The 20318-nt window shown below is 39.4% G+C and overlaps 1 protein-coding gene across 1 annotated transcript in view; it reads right to left on the minus strand.

The window, feature by feature from the left end:
- The window catches only part of LOC127422287 (gap junction delta-2 protein-like), a 60365-nt gene extending 40296 nt beyond the window's left edge, over positions 1–20069 (minus strand). The window contains exon 1 of the mRNA XM_051665704.1: positions 19974–20069. Coding sequence (XP_051521664.1) covers positions 19974–20044 — 71 coding nt within the window. The 5' untranslated portion in view covers positions 20045–20069. The remainder of the gene's footprint in view (positions 1–19973) is intronic.
- Positions 20070–20318: the final 249 nt, after the last annotated feature.

The following is a 20318-nucleotide window of genomic DNA, read 5'->3' on the forward strand; positions in this document are numbered from 1 at the left end:
CATCCTCAGCGGGACTGATTACAATAAACCTGTACCCAATTAACTGACTATTTAAGCACTGCAAAAAGAGGGCTCAGTGCGAAGTCTTGTTTTTGCCCTGGCTAACATTTCTGAGCGGTTTTCTATTCTAGTCTGTCTGTGTTTGAACTACTACCTGTTATTATCATCTTGACTCACTGCTGCCTGCCTTTTGACCATGATCTGTTCCTAGAATACTCTTTGTCATTGTTTGCTGCCTGCCTCGACCCTCTGTCTGTTTTGTGACCACGATTATTGGATTTGCCTACGTTGCTGTATATTTTGGATATTGACCTCTGCCTGTTGTATATTCTCTGTTACCTTACTAGTAAAGCTGCAAATGGATCTACCTTCTGTTTCTCCTGTGTCTGTTACAGAAGACTTTGCCACCTTCTGATCCAGCAGCAATTTTTCAGCTCTTCAACGAACTCCCCGCTCAGGCTGTTGTACTGGCAGTTCATCAGCAACAATTACAACAGCTGACCTCGTTGACAGAGGAGATGGTGAAAATGCTGCAAAACCTTCACCTACCCACAACAAACCCGTCTCCACTGACACCTCAACCAAATCCAGCGGTGAATCCGACAACACCAAATCCCATCACCGCCAATCCACGACTCGCCTTCCCAGATAAGTTTGATGGCACACCTTCTAAATGTAAGGGATTTCTGATGCAATGCTCAATGTTTGTGGGTCAACAACCTACACTTTATCCCACGGAGGAGAGTTGCATTTGTTTTATGTTCGCTGCTCACTGGGAGGGCGTTGGATTGGGCTACTGCTGTGTGGTCTAACAAGGGTATAAAATTCACTTCCTTCACCAGCTTCAAACAACGGTTTCACGTGGTGTTTGAACATCCTGAGGGAGGGAGAAGTGCTGGCAATCAGCTGCTCTCTCTCCAACAAGGAAGAAACACAGCTGCTGAATATTCCCTGTCATTCTGCACACTCACTACACAGACTGTATGGGTTGATGACATGCTCAAAGTGCTGTTTCGAAGAGGATTAAACATTGAACTACAATCGGAGTTGGCATGTCGTGATGAAGGGAGAACCTTGGACCAATTCATTGATCTTGCCATCCATACTGACAATCTCATTCGCTTGTGGAGACCAGTTAAACTTCCCCTGCAGAATTATCAGCCAACATGCACTGCTGAGGAATCGGTGCCCATGCAAATAGGGCATGCGCATCTGACTTTAGAGAGAACGCCGCATCAGACAACGCCTATGCTTATACTGTGGTCAACCCGGACATTTACGAGCAACCTGTCCCATACGACTAGCACAACCATCTAAATCGGTGGTAAGTAATGTCTCTCTACCTCTCCATTTAACCTCATGCATTAATGTGCCGGTAACAATTTGCTTCACAAATAAGTCATTTACCACTCATGCCATGCTCGACTCAGGGGCTGCGGGCAACTTTATTGATGAAGAATTAGCCAGAGAATTTGAGATGCCACTAATTCCCTGTAAATTGGCAGTGCTAGATGGACATCCTCTGGGGACCGGCCATGTTCAATTCACCACCACTGACATCACCCTTCAAGTGGGCATCATACACACTGAACTCACACGTCTCTGTATCATTCGCTCACCACACAATCCTGTCATTCTCTGACTACCCTGGCTTCAGCAACATAACCCACAGATTTCTTGGAGAGAGAGACAGATATCACAATGGGATTCTACATGCTTCTCCAACTGCCTGAGATCAGGGATTCCTATATCTGTTGGAGCTGCATCAGTCACAGAGAAAATTGCTGCGGTACCTGATTTACCAAATGAATATGCAGTTCTGGTGGAAGCCTTCAGTAAAACCAAAGCGTCACTACTTCCCCCTCACCGTTCCCGTGACTGTGCCATTGAACTATTACCGGGCACGACACCACCACGAGGCAGGATTTTTCCCTTATCTGAACCTGAAGCCAAGGCAATGAAAAGTTACATTGAGGAGGAGCTGGCCAAGGGTTTCATACGACCATCCACTTCACCTGCTGCGGCTGGATTCTTCTTCATGGGCAAGAAGGATGGTGGTCTCCGACCTTGCATCGATTATCAGTGCTCTCAGTGATATCACTGTGAAATTTCATTACCCTTTACCATTAGTCCCGGCAGCACTGGAACAGCTACGAACCGCCAAGTATTTCACCAAACTGGATCTGCGCAGCGCATACAACCTCATTCGCATCAGAGAGGGGGATGAATGGAAGACAGCATTTTCCACCAGCAGTGGGCACTATGAATACTTGGTCATGCCTTTTGGCCTTGCCAATAGTTCTTCAGTGTTTCAGTCCTTCATCAACGATGTCTTCAGAGATATATTGAACCAATGGGTGACTGTATACATCGACATTCTAATTTATTCCAATACCCTGGAAGAACACATCGGACATGTCGGAGCCATTCTCCAGTGTCTAATCTCACACCAGCTCTACGCCAAGGCAGAGAAATGTGAGTTTCATCAGACATCTGTGATGTTCTTGGGCTACGTCCTGAGCTCTGAGGGGGTCGCCATGGATGACAAGGTGTAGGTGGTTTTAAACTGGCCTCAACCATCCTCTCTGAAGGAACTACAATGTTTTCTGGGGTTCGCTAACATCTACAGATGGTTCATCAGGAACTTCAGCATGATTGCTGCACCCCTTATGTCCATGCAAAGAGGAGGGGTCACCAAACTATGTTGGTCTGCATCAGCATTACAAGACTTTAAGGACCTCAAAGCCCGCTTCGCCTCCGCTCCCATTCTGCATCATCGAAATCCAGACTATCCATTCGTAGTCAAGGTGGACGCCTCGAACACCGTGATCAGAACCATTCTCTCACAACGCCATGGGTCACCTCCGAAAACTCTCCAAAGCAGAACAAAACTACGATGTGGGGAACCGAGAATTACTCGCCATGAAAGCAGCCCTAGAGGAATGGCGACATTGGCTGTTGGGGGCAAAGCATCCATTTCTCGTGTTGACAGATCATTGGAATCTGGAATATCTGTGCTCAGCAAAGAGATTGAATCCACGGCAGGCCAGGTGGGCACTATTTTTTTTACACAATTTGACTTCAAGATCACACATCGCCCTGGCACCAAGAATGTTAAAGCTGATGCGCTCTCTCATCAATTCGAAGCTCAGAATCAGAACCAGACACCAGAACCAATAAACCCCACATCTAATCATAGCCCCAGTCCATTGGGACATCATGACAGAAATTACCCAGGCCCAGTCTCAAGATCCAGTTCCTCACGATTGCCCAGAAGGCAAAACCTATGTGCCACAATCATTAAGGGAGAAGGTTCTTTTGGTGGAGAACCATGCAGGCAGACACCATTTCTTATGTCAACTAATGCTCCACTTGTGCAGTAACCAAATACTGTGACACCCGGGACAGAGAGGTGCGGCGACCTTGGTGTGTGCACATGTTAAGACTCCTGTGTGTTGCGGTTGTACAGAGACAGTTCCACCTCTAAAAATTAAATTGTGCCCAAGACAAAAAATGACCAAAGCAGCAGTTGCGAGTGAGGTGGCCAATGGGGTGACCTTCGGTCCATGGTGGCCACGGCCACCCCTGGCCACCCCCTAGCTCCGCCGCTGGCGTGCTGGGATTTCAACCACCCTTATTCCCCTGGTCAGGAGAACCCACGGAATTGCCAGCCATCAACAACTGGCTCCGGTGGAGCGAGGAAGTGTGGAACCAGGCACATGTCCATCTACAGCGAGCTGTGAGGATACAGAAAGAGCAGGCCGATCAGCATCGTCACCCGAGTCCCCAGTATACACCAGGACAATGGGACTGGCTCTCCACTCGCGACCTACGCCTTCGTCTGCCCTGCAAAAAACTCAATCCCAGGTATGTGGGTCCCTTCAAAATCATAAAACATATCACTCCCGTATCATTTCGTCTTCAACTGCCCACTAACTATCGTATTTCTCCCACATTTCTTGTCTCGCAACTCAAACCTGCTGGTGGTCTGAGGGAGGAAGTGGAGGAAAATGCTGTAACAACCCCCCCCCCCAAAAAAAATAATAGTGGATGGCGAGGAAGCTTACCAGGTTCAAGAACTCATGGACTCCAGATGGTGGGGTTGTGTAATTCAATATCTGGTAGACTGGGAGGGATATGGTCCAGAGGAGTGGTCCTGGGTCAGTGCTGAGGACGTTCTTGACCCCAACCTCATAATAGAATTCCACAGGACTCGCCCGCGAAGACCTGCCCCCAGACCCCGTGGAAGACCCCAGCGTTGTGTGCTTCCTCGCGTCAGGAGCCGATCGAGGGGGGGGGGCTCTGTTACGAACACTCCCCTCAATAACCACCAGAGAGCGCCGTCACCTTAGTATTAACTGTTATGAACTACGATTCCCATCATCCTCAGTGGGACTGATTACAATACACCTGTACCCAGTTCATTGACTATTTAAGCACTGCAAACACAGGGCTCAGTGCGAAGTCTTGTTTTTGCCCCGGCTAACATTTCTGAGTGTTTTTCTATTGTAGTCTGTCTGTGTTTGAACTACTGCCTGTTATTATCTTGACTCACTGCTGCCTGCCTTTTGACCTTGATCTGTTCCTGGAATACCCTTTGTCATTGTTACCTGCCTGCCTCGACCCTCTGTCTTTTTTGTGACCACAATTATTGGATTTGCCTACGTTGCTGTATATTTTGGATATTGACCTCAGTCTGTTGTATATTCTCTGTGACCTTACTAGTAAAGCTGCAAATGGATCTACCTTCTGGTTCTCCTGTGTCTGTTACACATAGCACCTGAGGACAATAGCAACATTCGTTCAAACAAATTATTTTTTCATATTGTAATATTATGATAAAGGAAAACTGATTAATGTGATTTCCATTTTTAAAATTGTGAGTTTAATATTTCATCCAATATATTAAGAGAAATCCAATATGATGAGGACATGAAAATGCACTGCATCGTAGGAATGACCTTTTTGTGTCTGCAATTTTGAAACATTTTGAAAATGTGTTTCTTGAAAGCAGCAAGATGTTGCCCATGGGGTTACATGCAAGGTGTGTGTGTGTGTGTGTGTGTGTGTGTGTGTGTGTGTGTGTGTGTGTGTGTGTGTGTGTGTGTGTGTGTGTGTGAAGGTTTATGGTCTTTAGGGTTCCATTTACAGGCTTTCTCCAGTTGTTTGGTCTCAGTCTTTAGGGACAAACTAGATATACACGCAATCACACAATATCACCCCTAAGCCACATTCTTTGTATATTTGTTATGACAATCATCTTGTGCATTTCTCCTGTCCTTACAGGATCCTTCTCATGTCATCTTCCATCAAGCTGTGTGAGCAGTTACACACACACTGATTTATCCTTTATTTGTTGAGGAGAGTCACAGTTAAATGTCTTCCCAATTCTCAGTGGTAAACTGCCACGCACCCCTTGTCCACTTCACTTCCAAATCTAAACTGAATGTAAAAACTCTATCCACTTTAAAGGAATATATTAACCAAAAATGAATAGTATGTCATTATTTGCTCACCCTCATGCCAATCTCAACCAATATTCTGTTATTTTTTCAGTGGAACACAAAAGTAGAAGATTCATTGGCAGCTCTGTCTATGCAACAAGGGGCTGTCAAGCTCCAAAAAAAACAAAAAAGAGATTTGACTTCTGTGATATATTCCAAGTCTTCTGAAGCCATACAATAAGCCCTTTTTTCATTTACTGATAATGTTCCCATCCACTGAAGCTTGCATCTAACCTGCATTAATATCAGCCTAATCTCATGAAAATTATGTTATGACTTTTTGGTAAAATTATATCACGTGGTTTTTTGCACATATCTCAGCAGTTTTTAGGTGAAATGTCCACTGTGTGGCGTGTTAATGGTTAAAGGGTTGTTGGGCCTCATGTATTCAGATAGAAGACAAAGGCAGGCCTAACACAGTCGTAAAAACCTAACTCAAGCCCTCACATACCAAGTCGTAAATCGATAAAAATCACGCCAAAATCAAACAAAGGGAGTCCAAAACAGACTACAAATCCCATGAAGCCTTGCTCACTAAAGGATCGAACTCTCAACTCCTATTGGATGAGGCACACAACAGAACGTCCCTCAAACCATGTCATCATCAGGAGTAGAAATACCTCTGAAATGCTTCCGGGATTTGCTTTCAGCAACTTTGCTTGCCGGGTGTAGACGCAGCTCATCGCTGCTCTCAGGTGCAGTCTCGTGGCACAAGGAAGTAACGTCCCACTTGAAACTGTGGCCATACAATCTCCATCTTGCTGGACGAGTTGAGATTACTCTGTGTTCAACCAAACACTCTAACGGATCCGAAGGAGACCACCGAGCAATCCGCATCTTCATCCGTTTGCCTGCAGAAGTGAAGAGATTAAAGATTTCTCTTCCATCTTCAATCAAGTCGACATTTCTGAGTTCTCCGCCAGCCCGCAGAGAATCAGCAGCTGTGCCCGCCAACAGAGTGAGGAAACGGCCTCCCGTCATCACCCAAGCCTTGAGGAACCGGGTCGGAGTTAAAGGACGGATAAACACACATTCTACGTCCTCATACGATTCAAGTAAGAGGTTTACGTCTGGGCAGAGATAGAATATTATAGTGTGTTATTCTTGTGTTTCAAGGTTTTTGCTTGTACAGTTTACGGACCGCCATGTCCGCTCATTATTAATACTCAGGGTATTAATTATCACAAATGAGATTTGTTGTATTGTGGTCCAACCACAGTGGGCTGTTGTGCATTTCCACCATCGTGGGTGAGACCGGCAAACTGAGTTTATCCATTAAAGAATCAAAGAACGCGGGACGGTTTACGAGCCGTCCACGCGTCTCTAAGTGATAAACTAACAGCTGCTTTCTCTCCCATGATTGCGAAATCGGCTTTAGGGCCATCACTTTATTCTCTCTCTCTCTCTCGTACTAACCACACACACACACACACACACACACACACACACACACATTTTTGGCTCGTAGATAGCTTCGTGCTAAAGCTCAGCTTTGTCCCTAAGCTATCGTTCAAGCGGATACACGCGGTAACTGGTAGACGCCATTGACTGGTTTCTCTCCGCCCACATTCGCGGTCATATTCCCTGGCTGGAAGTCTCGTGTGACATACTCTCCACGAGAGTCACGTCTGCCATTTTGTGCGCGTCCCTCCTTACACACACACACGCTCTCACACACACACACCTTATATGTTATGGGATTATTTTAGTTTCCATATCTAATCATATCACTGTTAGTTTGTAGTTGTAAGTCGGAAGTTTATTGACTGCATTGTATTAATTATTAATTGATATTACTGCATAAATAAACTTTGTTATATTACAAAGAGAAGTGTTTTGGTTTGTTTTGCATACCCCTGTGTCATGCGGACGGGATGTCTGTGCTCGAATTCAAGCCTTCATTTATTGTTTTTTTTCCGAAAATCGATATTCTTCAGATGTCGATTTTCCTAAGAAAACAATCTAATATTGAGACTGTTATACTATCTGGTTATTAGTCCCTGATTCAATGTCAATGTTAATCCTTATTAATATTCTATTGATTTTTGATAATTGATAATTATCTTTGATGATTGTTGAATTTGAATGATCAGTAAGCTAGTGTTAACTTTAAATAATGTTTCATCGATGTTAACTATTAATGATTATCTTTGATAATTGTTGATTTAAAGGATTAGAAAAAGCTAACATTGATTCTCATCAATGTTCTTTTGATTTTAATAATTAATAATTGCCTTTGATAATTATTAATTATTGCTAATAACCAAACCCGCTCCTAAACGTAGCGCACTACATTTACTGGAGCCCCATATGAGGTTTTAATGAGTTAGATTCAATTAATTAATTTAAATATTAATTAATAACTAAAAATTAATTATTAATTATTTCTGATAGTAACACTGATCTAAACAACCAGTAAAGCCCTACAGGGTAATGCGTTTTAAATAAACAAAACTGACATCTCTACTCTAAACCTTTAGCCTAAACCTAGCCGATAGTGACAAAAAATCAGGATGCAACTGTTCACCCTACATGCTCTTCAGGAATCGTACACCGTCCTTTGCATCACAAGTGCATCAGTTGAGCTACCACGCAATTTGATAACGCTTAGAACAGGCTTGTAAATGTAGTTGGTTATGTAATGCAAACATTAAAATGTATCGTCTTACAAGCCATATACTATATTGAAAGTGTGTGGATGCCATAAGATAGCATTGTGTGAGAAAAGTAAAAAGTGAGTGTTTATGAATCGATATTCTTTCGTTTTACTTGTGATTTGTGTGAAAAGGAAATAAAAGTTACTGTTATTCTAGCGCCTTAATAGAGTTCATTTCGTAAGCCACGAGCTCCCTCTTGCTATTCCAGCTCTTTCTTGAACTCCTAATCGCCTGTCCTGTTGATTTGTTTATGCTGTTTGGTATAACTTCTGTCTTCACAGTGTATAGTGCTGTTCATCTGTGATGTACATTTTTAGGTCAACCTAGCAGCATAATTCGCCATGGGTTCCCTCGGAATTTTCCTGTGGGTTTTAATAAAGGGTTATTTCAATTTATGAGTAAAATAAGGTCTGTTGTAAACATTACTTGACGATACGTCGACATTTTGTTTTACAACATAAATTACACACTTTCATACCTCAAATTTTACACATAAGTTGAAAAACCCCATTATAAAAACCCATAGGAAAATACAGAGGGAACCCATGGAGAATTCGCTTCTGGGTTTTTGGACTACAACCCAAACAGCTGAATAATCTTGTGTCTAAAATAGATACATTTTTGCTTTGTAATCTGGATGAAATCTTTGTTGATGTTGAGTGGCAAAAGGATTGATGATTTGGAAATGTGTGTCATCATAACACATCTCCTCTGAGGTTTCATGTTATTACACACAATCCAATGCAGAACCGATATAATCCAAGGGCTAAAACCTCCATACAAGGAAGAAGGAATGAAAAAATGGATGGAGGGTAGAGAGAGGGCACAGCCAACAGCCTGTGGTTCAGGAAGTCACGGTGTGAATCATGCACAAGTTTGTGTGTGTATATGAATGTGTAAATGCATATTTAAATATGTAGCCTATCTAAATAACATGGTGTAAATTAATGATTAAACAGTCAAATATCAGGTATGAAAACAAACAAATCATTGGAATGGAAAGTCAAATCCACTGTGATCATGGTGTCACTCACTAAAGTACACAAAGACACACATCGAGAATCACACGTAATACCATAAGCCTGTGCAGCTATAATTATCCTCCAGATTATATGCAGCTATCTGCAGCAGTGTTGTAAAAAGGAAAAGTAGCAACTCTTCTAATATAACTACATTTTGTTGAGTCCCTGAGCTGTTTTTTAGTTCTTTTTTTGTTTATAGCGGAATTATTTAGTTATTCTGCTGATGTTTTCGGCTTTTTTATAGAAATCAGGGTGTATTATCTATTCTATATGCTCCATTATCTGTTCAGGTTTTATGCTGTCACCCTATTTTAAATTGTTCATTCCAAAACCATTTCTCTGTCAGAAAAAAAATATATATATTATAAATTATTTAATCTGTTATATATCAGTTATATTTAAAAACACAATGCCCCCATTAGTTTGCAAGTACAGTAGCTACTTGGTTAGTAGCTTGTGGTTAACTACTTTATCACAAGGGTAGCTTAACTGTAGTTGAACTGCAAAATTATCATTAGACTACAAAAATAATTAGGCTAGAGAATTAACTGCACTGTATAAAAAATCCTGTTAAATTTACGGTAAAAAACTGGCAGCTGTGGTTGCCAGAAATTCACGTTTCGGGTCATTTTGATGCCTGTATATTTTACAGTGAATTATCGTTGTTTAAATTATTAAATGATAAACTTGATATTAACCTTCTGAAACTGTAAAAAATTGCTTTTTACTTTATAATGTATTGTTAATCACCGTAGTAATTACAGAAGGGAATGATGACATGAAGTTAATCAGTAGTGATCCTTCCAGGAGCAATTACCAATAACCATGTAGAGACAGTGCTCAGTGTCACTCACACAAACACTAAACACTAGCAGGGTAACACATGTGAAATTAAAATAATACAATAAACATTAACTAAACTACATCAAATATAACACAGAACACCCCAAAGTACATAATTGATATTAAAAACAAGAAGAAACATAACTATTCCCATAAAATATAATGAAATGTAATGGGTCATGCAGGGAATTCTGGGAATGCCCGATTATTGTTTTTTACTGTAATTTTAACAATAATTTACTGTAAAAAATACATGTACTCTCTTGTTAAACATTATATAAATTTTTACCATTAATTATACAGGCAAATCAGATTTTTACTTCTAAAATTTTTTATTTTTACAACATTTTTCCATAAAACTACATGCATTGTCTTTTTTAAATATATTAAAATTTTGTACCATATATTTTAAGATAACTACACGTTTACCAATTAAGTCTTTTACTGTTAAAATTACAGACATTTTTTACAGCGTGTTGCAAAATATTTGGTAACACTAAATTAATGTACCCTTTGTTAAGGGTTTATAAAGGGATTTATTAATGACTAAAAAGACATTAACAAATGCATTATAAATTATTAATATGTGGTCATAACAACTTTCATGCAATATTTGCCAAATAGTGAGCATTTTAACTTACATGTTATAAATTCTTAATAAATACACTTATTCATTCTTACTGTATATTATTGAAAAACATAAAATGCTCTAATTCAATTGATTTTATGGCGCAATGCAGCAAAAATATATTATTCTAGTGAGATTAAAGGGAGGGATTATGCCACTTTGCTACAGTCTGTTTTGTGTTTATATGTCTTACTGTAATGTCTTGACTCACTTGTGTTGTCACTTTTCTTGTTATGTTGATGTGAATAGAATGGTGCTACTCTGAGTGCTGTCCAAATTTATCTAGTCCTAGTTACCTAAAATCCTCTGCAAAAACACTTGTCAGGTCTTCATGCTTATTCACAGCGTATATCATATAATAATGCCTGATGAGCATTAAACTATACTGAACATAATGTACAGTACATAGGTTTCCAATGTTGGCAACTCCTTGATAAATGCTTCATATGTGTCCACTTTACATTAAAGTACATTTTCATATTAAAGACTATTAATGTTAAATAAGTGTTATTAAGCATTTATAACATGCAAGGTAAAATGGCTCACTATTTGGCAAGTATTGCATAGCAGTTGCCCTTTTTATTCATGTTGGTATAATCATATATCAATGATTAATTATGCATTTGTAAATTAATTATTAGTTATTATTGAAACCCTTTATAAACTCTTAACAAAGGGAACATCAATGTTAACTGTTAACAAATATTTTTTGCAATTAGTAAAGCTGTGCGATATAGTTAAAAAATTAAACCCAGATATCATTTTTGACAATATTCAGTATATCTGGATATTTCTGTATTTGCTCTTAAATGGCTTAAAAGGGTGACTTTTTTCAATCCGATGAGCCATCATTTCAACCTAATAGCCATTGTAGCTAAGGAGATTCAAACACACACACACACACACCCCTCTGCTTCACGTGGCATCCTGATCACCTTGTCCTTGTACATTATCCCTTACTTGTGTGTGTGAGATGCACATCTATCCAATATTCAGTGTGAACAGCACAGCCACTTGTCTGCAGCACATCTTGGGGTGTCAGACTCTATTTCAAGATGTCCTTTGCTGAATAATTGCTTGTAAATTAAAACCTGTTAAAAACAAATACAGCGCACCTTCTCTGCATAGCTCATGTGGATTAATATTTTTTTTAAATGGCCTCTCATAAACCTCAAATACAACTAAGTCGATTATGTGTTAATCATGCTATAAACCTACTCTTTGCACTGGAAGGCAGGCCTAATATTAACTTAAATTAACAAAAGAGCATGAAGGCTAATTATTTGAGGAGCATCAAACACCTAAAACATCTATCAATTTCGAGTGATGAGCAAATATCTGTGATAAGGAACTACTCGCATCAATCAATCAATCAGATTCAAACAATATCTTTGAATTTCACCAACTCTGTTCAAACTAAATTTTTTACATTTTCTGAAAAATGTAAGCAGTGGTTGCCTGTGCAAAACTTGTTGCCACAATGCTAAGTTGTTAACACAAATACTAGAGTGTTCTGAGTTGTTGCAAAATGGTTTCTTACTGGCCCACAAGAGCCCACCCCCAAGTATCCATGATATTTTGGTCTCCAGATATGGCTTGAGTTCCTCCTTCATGTAATTATTATCCGCCAGGGGTGAAAATTGTAAAGAGCCATTTCTTAAAATGCTCAGATGAAAAGCCAAGAACATTCTTCTACTAACCCCATCCATAATGACAGAAATTAGTTAACCTCAAAGTAACAGCTCACATTAGATAAAATCAAACTACCAGCTCACTAATGCCAAACATAATGAATGAAGAAGTCCCTTGAGACTAAGGCATACCCTGTCAAGTGTTGAGTAATTCACCATTTGCTGCCAAGCAGCCTGTGCTCAGTGAAGTGTGAGGGCAGTGGTTGGTGAATGAGATCTGATCAGGGCAATCATTCATATTCAGCCCTACGGCACTTCCACAAAAGTATCACTCTATTTCTGGCCAGCCAAATCTGTGCCAGGGTTGACAATGGCAGAATTACATGGCAAACACCATCCTGCTGAGACTCGGTCTCATGAATGGAACGAAGAAAGATTCAAGCATCTGTTGCCATGGAATCAAGGCTTATTTTGGGTCCTTGTGCAGCAATTAACTGCTAGATCAGCAGAACAAGTCATTCCAGCCTATTAATACATGCCACACTCTGCTGAATGAAGAGCAGAAAGAGATACAGTCATTCATTTAATCATTTCTTTTAGGACTGGCCGATATAACAGTAAATACTATGCGACCAGAAGTTTTTGTGGAGCCTGATCTACACGTATCAAAGCAGTTCCAATGTGAAATGTCCACTGTGTGGTGCTAAAAGCGAGTTTAATATTCTCCCAAACAGACAAGGTTTTTAAGGTTTATGTCGTGTTATATCGTGTTGTAAATCAACAAAACCTTCCTCCTTATTCTAAACCTTCAACCTAAACCTAAAAGATAGTGTCGTAAAAAGCAAAAGTGGGATGAAAAACACAAATGCTGAAGCAACCAAGTCATTTTGTGCTGCTCGTATTACCCTTTCAGCTCATGTGACACGTATTTTTAAGGACTCGTACCCCAGTCCTTTGCAATGCAAGTGCAACACACTATTGTCTACCGCACAAAGCTTGCAAATGTAGTTGGTTATGTAATGCAAACGTTAAACTGTATAAGTCTTGCGATATAATAGAAGTGTTTTGATGTCATATGATAGTATTGTGTGTGAAACAGGGCAAAAAGTATGTGTTTATGAATTGTTAATCTGCCGTTTTACTCGTGTTTTGTGTTAACTTGAATAAAAGTAATTGTTGTGTAGTTATGCAGAAACTGTATAAAAGATGTCACACATCCATTGTTCAAACCATGTTGGTTGAGCTGCTGTTAATGACATTACTCAGGGGGTGGAGTAATAACTTCCGCAAATATAAAATTATAATAGCTCTTTTACATGTAGGGCTGGGCAGTATATATAACATTAATTATTGTGCAATAGTGTGTATATTGTGATGATTTTAAAATGCTTTCTATTTGGCCATTTAGTTTAATAAAGAACATCAGTTGACTAATTTCACAATCCCTTAGAGCTGCACAATTAATAAAAAAAAAAATTAAAATAAAAAACATAAAAATGGCTTTTAAGTCATATGTGATTATTAAACTGCAAGAGGCTGCAGTGAAAGACAGATAAACATGTCTAGAAGGTGTGCTGTTCTGTGCAGGGCTTGTGTGCTTTTAGAGCAGTTCAAGTTGATAAAACGATCTCAATATTTATCACAATAAAAAGCTTTTGATTAATTTTCTATATTTAGCCTGTGTTCTACATCTACACAATGAGGTGCGTGTCGCTAAAAACTCAAGCAGTTTGGCTTTGGGACCGCAAGACATCATGATGACGGTTGCACCCTCTCATTGTCTCTAGTGAGCAGGGCGACAAAACAACAGTGCTGTGTATGCAAGATCTGATCTTTCTGCGCTTTATTCTTTAATATTTTTCTCTAGCACTGAACACACTTCATTTATGCCCTGTCCCGTTCTGCACACGTTGCCTCTTTTCCCCGTATGAGAGTAGACATGAGGCACCACATAATTAACATGGTTCTAGAGCGCCTTTAGACCTTTTCTTCAGCCAACCTGGAAATGCAAAAAAATTTGCAATGTGCAAATGTGAATGTATATTGTGATAAATATTGATATTGAACGATATGAAAAAGAATATCGTGATAATATTTTTGGCTATATCGCCCAGCCCTAGTTCACGTGCATTGTGAAATTAAAGTACAGCAGGTTTTAAGAATTTGCAATTCCAAACATTAGTTACCGCTACAAGTTATCATACATTTCTACAAAGGTGGCACTTTATAACAGAAAAGCAGATGAAATCGTTTCATCAGATGCGGAACATTGTGAAGGACACACAACACTTTCTGTGTCAAAATAAAAGCTCCAGGTAAAAGTGACATCAAAATAAAAGCTCCACCTTGTTCATTCACAAAAAATGTTTAAGTAAAAAATATATGAAGGTATATAATACTATTTATTAAGCTACTATGTATCATTGTATATAAAATATAAATGTACATATCATTCTCCCTTGTGTTAATTTAGTGAAAAACTGAGGAAACATGCCTTCATTATTTTAAAATAGATTTTTATTCAATGCCTTTAATAAATTGAATCTACTTGGCTACAATGGCTGAAATTATGGTTCCTGACTTAAAATAAAATATCTTTTGAGCCATTTCAGAGCAAATACCTAATTATTAAGATATATATTGAATATCATCAATAGGCTGAAAAATAGCAAGATATAATTTTTTTATAGCCATATCGCCCAGCCATGCAAGAAAGCTTTTGAAGACACGAAAGCAGCATGCACTTTGTAATGCGACAGATGCATTGTGCTGTAATAGTGAGGTAACATAAACACATAAAAGTCATGTTCTCCGAAAGAAACTGTGTGTGATAAAGCGCTTTCTCTTAACAGTCTTTTTTACTTTAAACAACTGCACTCGCATTTAATGTGACGTTTCAGAAAGCCACTTTCTGCAAAACCCTGGAATAAATCGTTTTCTTACATGCATGTAAATGTGGTCAAAGTGTTGACAGAATGAAAGATATATATGGAATGAAGGATATAGAAGCATCAGCGATGTCAAATGATGTCTACACATCAAACTAACAAGGAACTATGTTTCAAACCACAGGTAAAGAGCTGTAGTTCCAACTACACAACTTTGCAATGCTGTTTGCGAATGTTCATTGGAACTATGGTTTCAGGAAACACCAAATCGTTGAACTATGTTGGTAATGATGAAACTTGCGACAATAGTTGGCTAATGAAGCTTTTGGGAAATGCACCCCTTATTGGATGTGCAGTCATAAGTGTGTGTACATAAGCTATTATTCAACTTATTTTTGCAAAAGTAATATTAGCTTTTCTTTTCGATCCTTTGGTTTTCAACTCAAGTGATACATAATGTGAAGCTGTTTTTGCACTGATATCATTCATTTATTAGGAATAATCTTATTTTTTGGTTAGTGTGCATCAAGTTTCAAATAAAAAGAGAGAATAGTCAAAGGAGATGAAGTACCTTTTATTTGTAAAAGATAACAATATTATAATGTACAATAAATGGCATTACCACATGGTTTTTAAAATATAAAATGTTTTCATTGAATGTACTGTGATGTAAAATTTTTAATTCCGTAATATTTTGGTCATACCGCACACCACTAATAGCTATGGATGATGGTGATCTTCAGTATTCATATGATATATGATGCACTGTCAGTAGGTGAATTGCCAACATCCTGAATACGAAGCATCAGTGGAGGGCTGTTTGGATGTCTATTCACCATTTCACACTCCATGTCTGCTGGCTGACTGCCTTCATGTGCCCTGCTTGACAGTGACTGCCTTCAACATAAATTCAGATGACAGGCTGTGGCAAATTAGACTGTATTTCAGAAAATTGCATCAGAGTTTTAAATACAAGGCACAAAGCTCAGCACAGCTAAAGTCTAATGTCAAATGTGCAGCTTAAATGAGCTAAAACCACATGTAGCTCAAACAAGCAGTAAAAATATCTTTAAAAACATGCAATGTTTGCTTGAGCTAAATCCGGACAGACATTTGTGTTCAAATTAGAAGAGGAGAGTAGAATGTGAGGGGCTGAACAAGGCGAGAAAATAACATCACGCGAGCATTTGATGTCTCTGATTTGACGACTTGAGGTCTCACAAGCTTCAGTAGTTCAAACATTGGATCTGCTGAAGCTTGAGATCAACCAATAGGAGCTCACGCTGTGTGCAGGATTAACTCAAAGCTCAGCCAAAAGATCATTCTCTCTCCACAATAAGCCACCATTATGAGCAGATAACACCATACTGTAATAATGGGAGATGAAAATACCAAAGGCAAACCAATTCCGAAATTTCTTATCAACATGATAATCAGGCAGGTCACGTTAGTCAAGCTTGCAATCAGCTGATGCTCAGCGTATCATGATGTCTACCAATCCAGTGACCATTAGCTAAGCCCCGCCTTAAACTCTGACCAATCCTATCTTTGCAACTGTTGCCGTCTGCCATTTCTCTGACAAGCGCTTGCTTTTTTCCAACAAGAGTCTGCGGGAGTAATGTGTGTTTAGGTAGTCTCGGAATTTTATAGAAATGATCCATAAAATGTAAAACAATGTTTCTGGGCCACTTACAATAGTGACACATGTTGGGCCTCATGTAGACAGATAGAAGACAAAGGCAGGCCTAACACAGTCGTAAAACCTAACTCAGGCCCCCACATAACAAGTCGTAAATCGTACTGATAAAAATCGCGCCAAAATCAAACAAAGGGAGTCCAAAACAGACTACAAAACCCATGAAGCCTTGCTTACTAAAGGATCGAACTCTCAACTCCTATTGGATGAGGCACACAACAAAACGCACCTCAACCATGACATCATCAGGAGTAGAAATACCTCTGAAATGCTTCTGGGATTTGCTTCCAGCAACTTTGCTCGCCATGGATAGACGCAGCTCATTGCTGCTCTCAGGTGCAGTCTCGTGGCACAAGGAAGTAACGTCCGACTTGAAACTGTGGCCAAACAATCTCCATCTCGCTGGACGAGTTGAGATTACTCTGTGTTCAACCGAACACTCTAACGGATCCGAAGGAGACCGCCGAGCAATCCGTATCTTCATCCGTTTGCCTGCAGAGCGAGGAAACGGCCTCCCATCATCACCCAAGCCCCGAGGAACCGAGTCTGAGTTAAAGGACGGATGAACACACATTCAACCTGCATCCTCATGCGATTCAAGTAAGAGGTTTACGTCTGGGCAGAGATAGAATATTATAGTGTGTTATTCTTGTATTTCAAGGTTTTTGCTTGTACAGTTTATTGACCGCCATGTCCGCTCATTATTAATACTCAGGGTATTAATTATCTCAAATTTGATTTGCTGTATTGTGGTCCAACCAAATTGGACTGTTGTGCATTTTCGCCATCGCAGGTGAGACCGGCAAACTGAGTTTATCCATTAAAGAATCAAAGAACGCGGGACTGTTTACGAGCCATCCACCGCGTCTCTGAGTGATAAACTAACGGCTGCTTACTCTCCCATGATCGCGAAATCGGCTTTGGGGGCCATCACTTAATTTTCTCTCTCTCTCTCTCTCGTACTAACCACACACACACACGCGACTCCTCACAAACATTCTGGCACACATTTTTGGCTAGTAGATAGCTTCGTGATAAAGTTCAGCTTTGTCCCTTAGCTACCATTGACTGGTTTCTCTCTGCCCACATTCGCGGTCATATTCCTTGGCCAGAAGTCTCGTGTGACATACTCTCCACGAGAGTCACATCCGCCATTTTGTGCGCGTCCCTCCTTACACACACACACACACACTCTCACACACACACCCTCATGTGTTATAGGATTATTTTGATTTCCATATCTAATCATATCACTGTTTAATTTGTAGTTGTAAGTCAGAAGTTTATTGACTGCATTGTATTAATTATTAATTGATATTACTGCATAAATACATTTTGTTATATTACAAAGAGAAGTGTTTTAGTTTGTTTTGCATACACCTGTGTCATGTTGACGGTATGTCAGTGCTTGGATTCAAGCCTTCATTCATTGTTTTTTCCCCCAAAAATCGATATTCTTCAGATGTCGATTTTCCTAAGAAAACAATCTAATATTGAGACTGTTATACTATCTGGTTATTAGTCCCTGATTCCAGGGTGGTGTCCCGTCAATGTTAATTCGTATTAATATTCTATTGATTTTTTTTTAAATTTATAATTATCTTTGATGATTGTTGAATTGGAATGATCAATAAGCTAGTGTTAATTTTAATTAATGTTTTATCGATGTTAACAGTTAACGATTAACTTTGATAATTGTTTTTTTAAAGGATTAAGAAAAGCTAACATTGATTCTCATCAATGTTCTATTGATTTTAATAATTAATAATTATCTTTGATAATTATTAATTATTGCTAATAACCAAACCCGCTCCTAAACGTAGCGCACTACATTTACTGGAGCCCCATATGAGGTTTTAATGAGTTAGATTCAATTAATTAATTTAAATATTAATTAATAACTAAAGAAATAATTATTAATTATTTCTGATAGTAACACTGATCTAAACAACCAGTAAAGCCCTACACACAAGGTACCTAGAGAGGATACACAGTGTTTGTCACACTAAATTTGAGCCCACGTAAGAATATTATCAATTCCGCTTATGAGAATATTTTACCAAAAACAGCTCCGTTCACAGCAATCTCTCATTATTTTCTATGGGAAGTTCTGCAAAGCTTGACAGAGCAATGGTAACCAAGGGGGGTCATTGACTAGTGAAGGGTCAATTCAGAAGTGTATCAAAATGGTTCTATTTAAGTCCTTCCTTTATTTATTGCCTTAGCTGTCTTTCCATTGCATAGATGCAAGCTGCACTTAACACCCTCCTCCATCCTTAGCTCCACATCTTGTATGGTAGCTTTGCTTTTAGTTTTCTCTACATCTGACTTGTTGTTCTGTGCTCTTAAGGCCGATTTATACTTCTGCGTCAAACCTACAGTGTAATTGTGCCTGATTCTTGATTTACCAACCTAATATACAGTATTTAAAGTTATATTAAGTGTCCATTCAATCTGTTATGTAAATTAACAAATGTACCATGTTGCACTGTCAGAAATGTAAAAGAAAAAAGAAAAGTACATGCTGTTTGGAAAATGCCCTATCTGCACAGCTGTGTGGTTGAGACCAGTCCACAAATAAACGCATCTGCTTTGCGCTCGCGCAACTCTTTCCATTCTGTTGTGCTGATAATTTATCCAGGTGCTCTTTCGTTCCGCTTTTGGAGCGAGCAAAATGCGCTCCAAAAATAAGGTTTGGATGAAAATGGAAGGCTCATTAATATTTATGAGGGAAGCGCTAATTGATTGGTCAGTGACACTTTCTGTTCACCTGCAATCCTACGTTTCTGAAATTGGCTCACAGGCCTTGAGCCTTATCTAAGCTCCAGAATATCACAGAGCACACCTGTAATTCATTTTTGCCAAGTAAACATTTTAATCGATTAGAATAGCACACCTTTTCTCAAAATTTCAAGGAAATAAGGTTGGGAACAACTGCTCTAGCCTTTACTTAAGTTAGGGTTAGGGTTATTTATGCTTATTAAACTGGGATAGGAGAAAGTATTTAATATAAAAAATTGCACACACCACCAAGGACCAAATTCATATTTAAAAAAAAAACTGAGCAAACTGGCCAAGCATCACATAGATTTTGCATTTCTTACCTTCCGATCATTGTAGAGTGCTGCTGCACAGCGGCCTCTAGGAGGCGCTCTAGAATGGTCCATTCTCCCATGGTTGGGTGCTGAAGGCATCCAGGGGTCACTGTACTCTGTCTCGGACTCCAAACGATCCTTCAAGTCGACCTCCAAAGAGTCTGCGGTCTGCGTGAACTCTCTTTGAGGTAGTCAAAAGCAACAGAGGCACGCCGTTCCTACAAGTAGTCCTTTTGATGGCTCAAGAAGACACGTGCACTCATGGTTCCTCCTCACCTGCTTTTTCTCTTTGGGTCTGAAGTCCTCAGGTGGCAGTTACTAGGTGAGAGCAATTACATTAAAGGCGCAAAATTG

The sequence above is a fragment of the Myxocyprinus asiaticus genome, chromosome 31 (assembly GCF_019703515.2).
Source record: "Myxocyprinus asiaticus isolate MX2 ecotype Aquarium Trade chromosome 31, UBuf_Myxa_2, whole genome shotgun sequence".
Taxonomy (NCBI): domain Eukaryota; kingdom Metazoa; phylum Chordata; class Actinopteri; order Cypriniformes; family Catostomidae; genus Myxocyprinus; species Myxocyprinus asiaticus.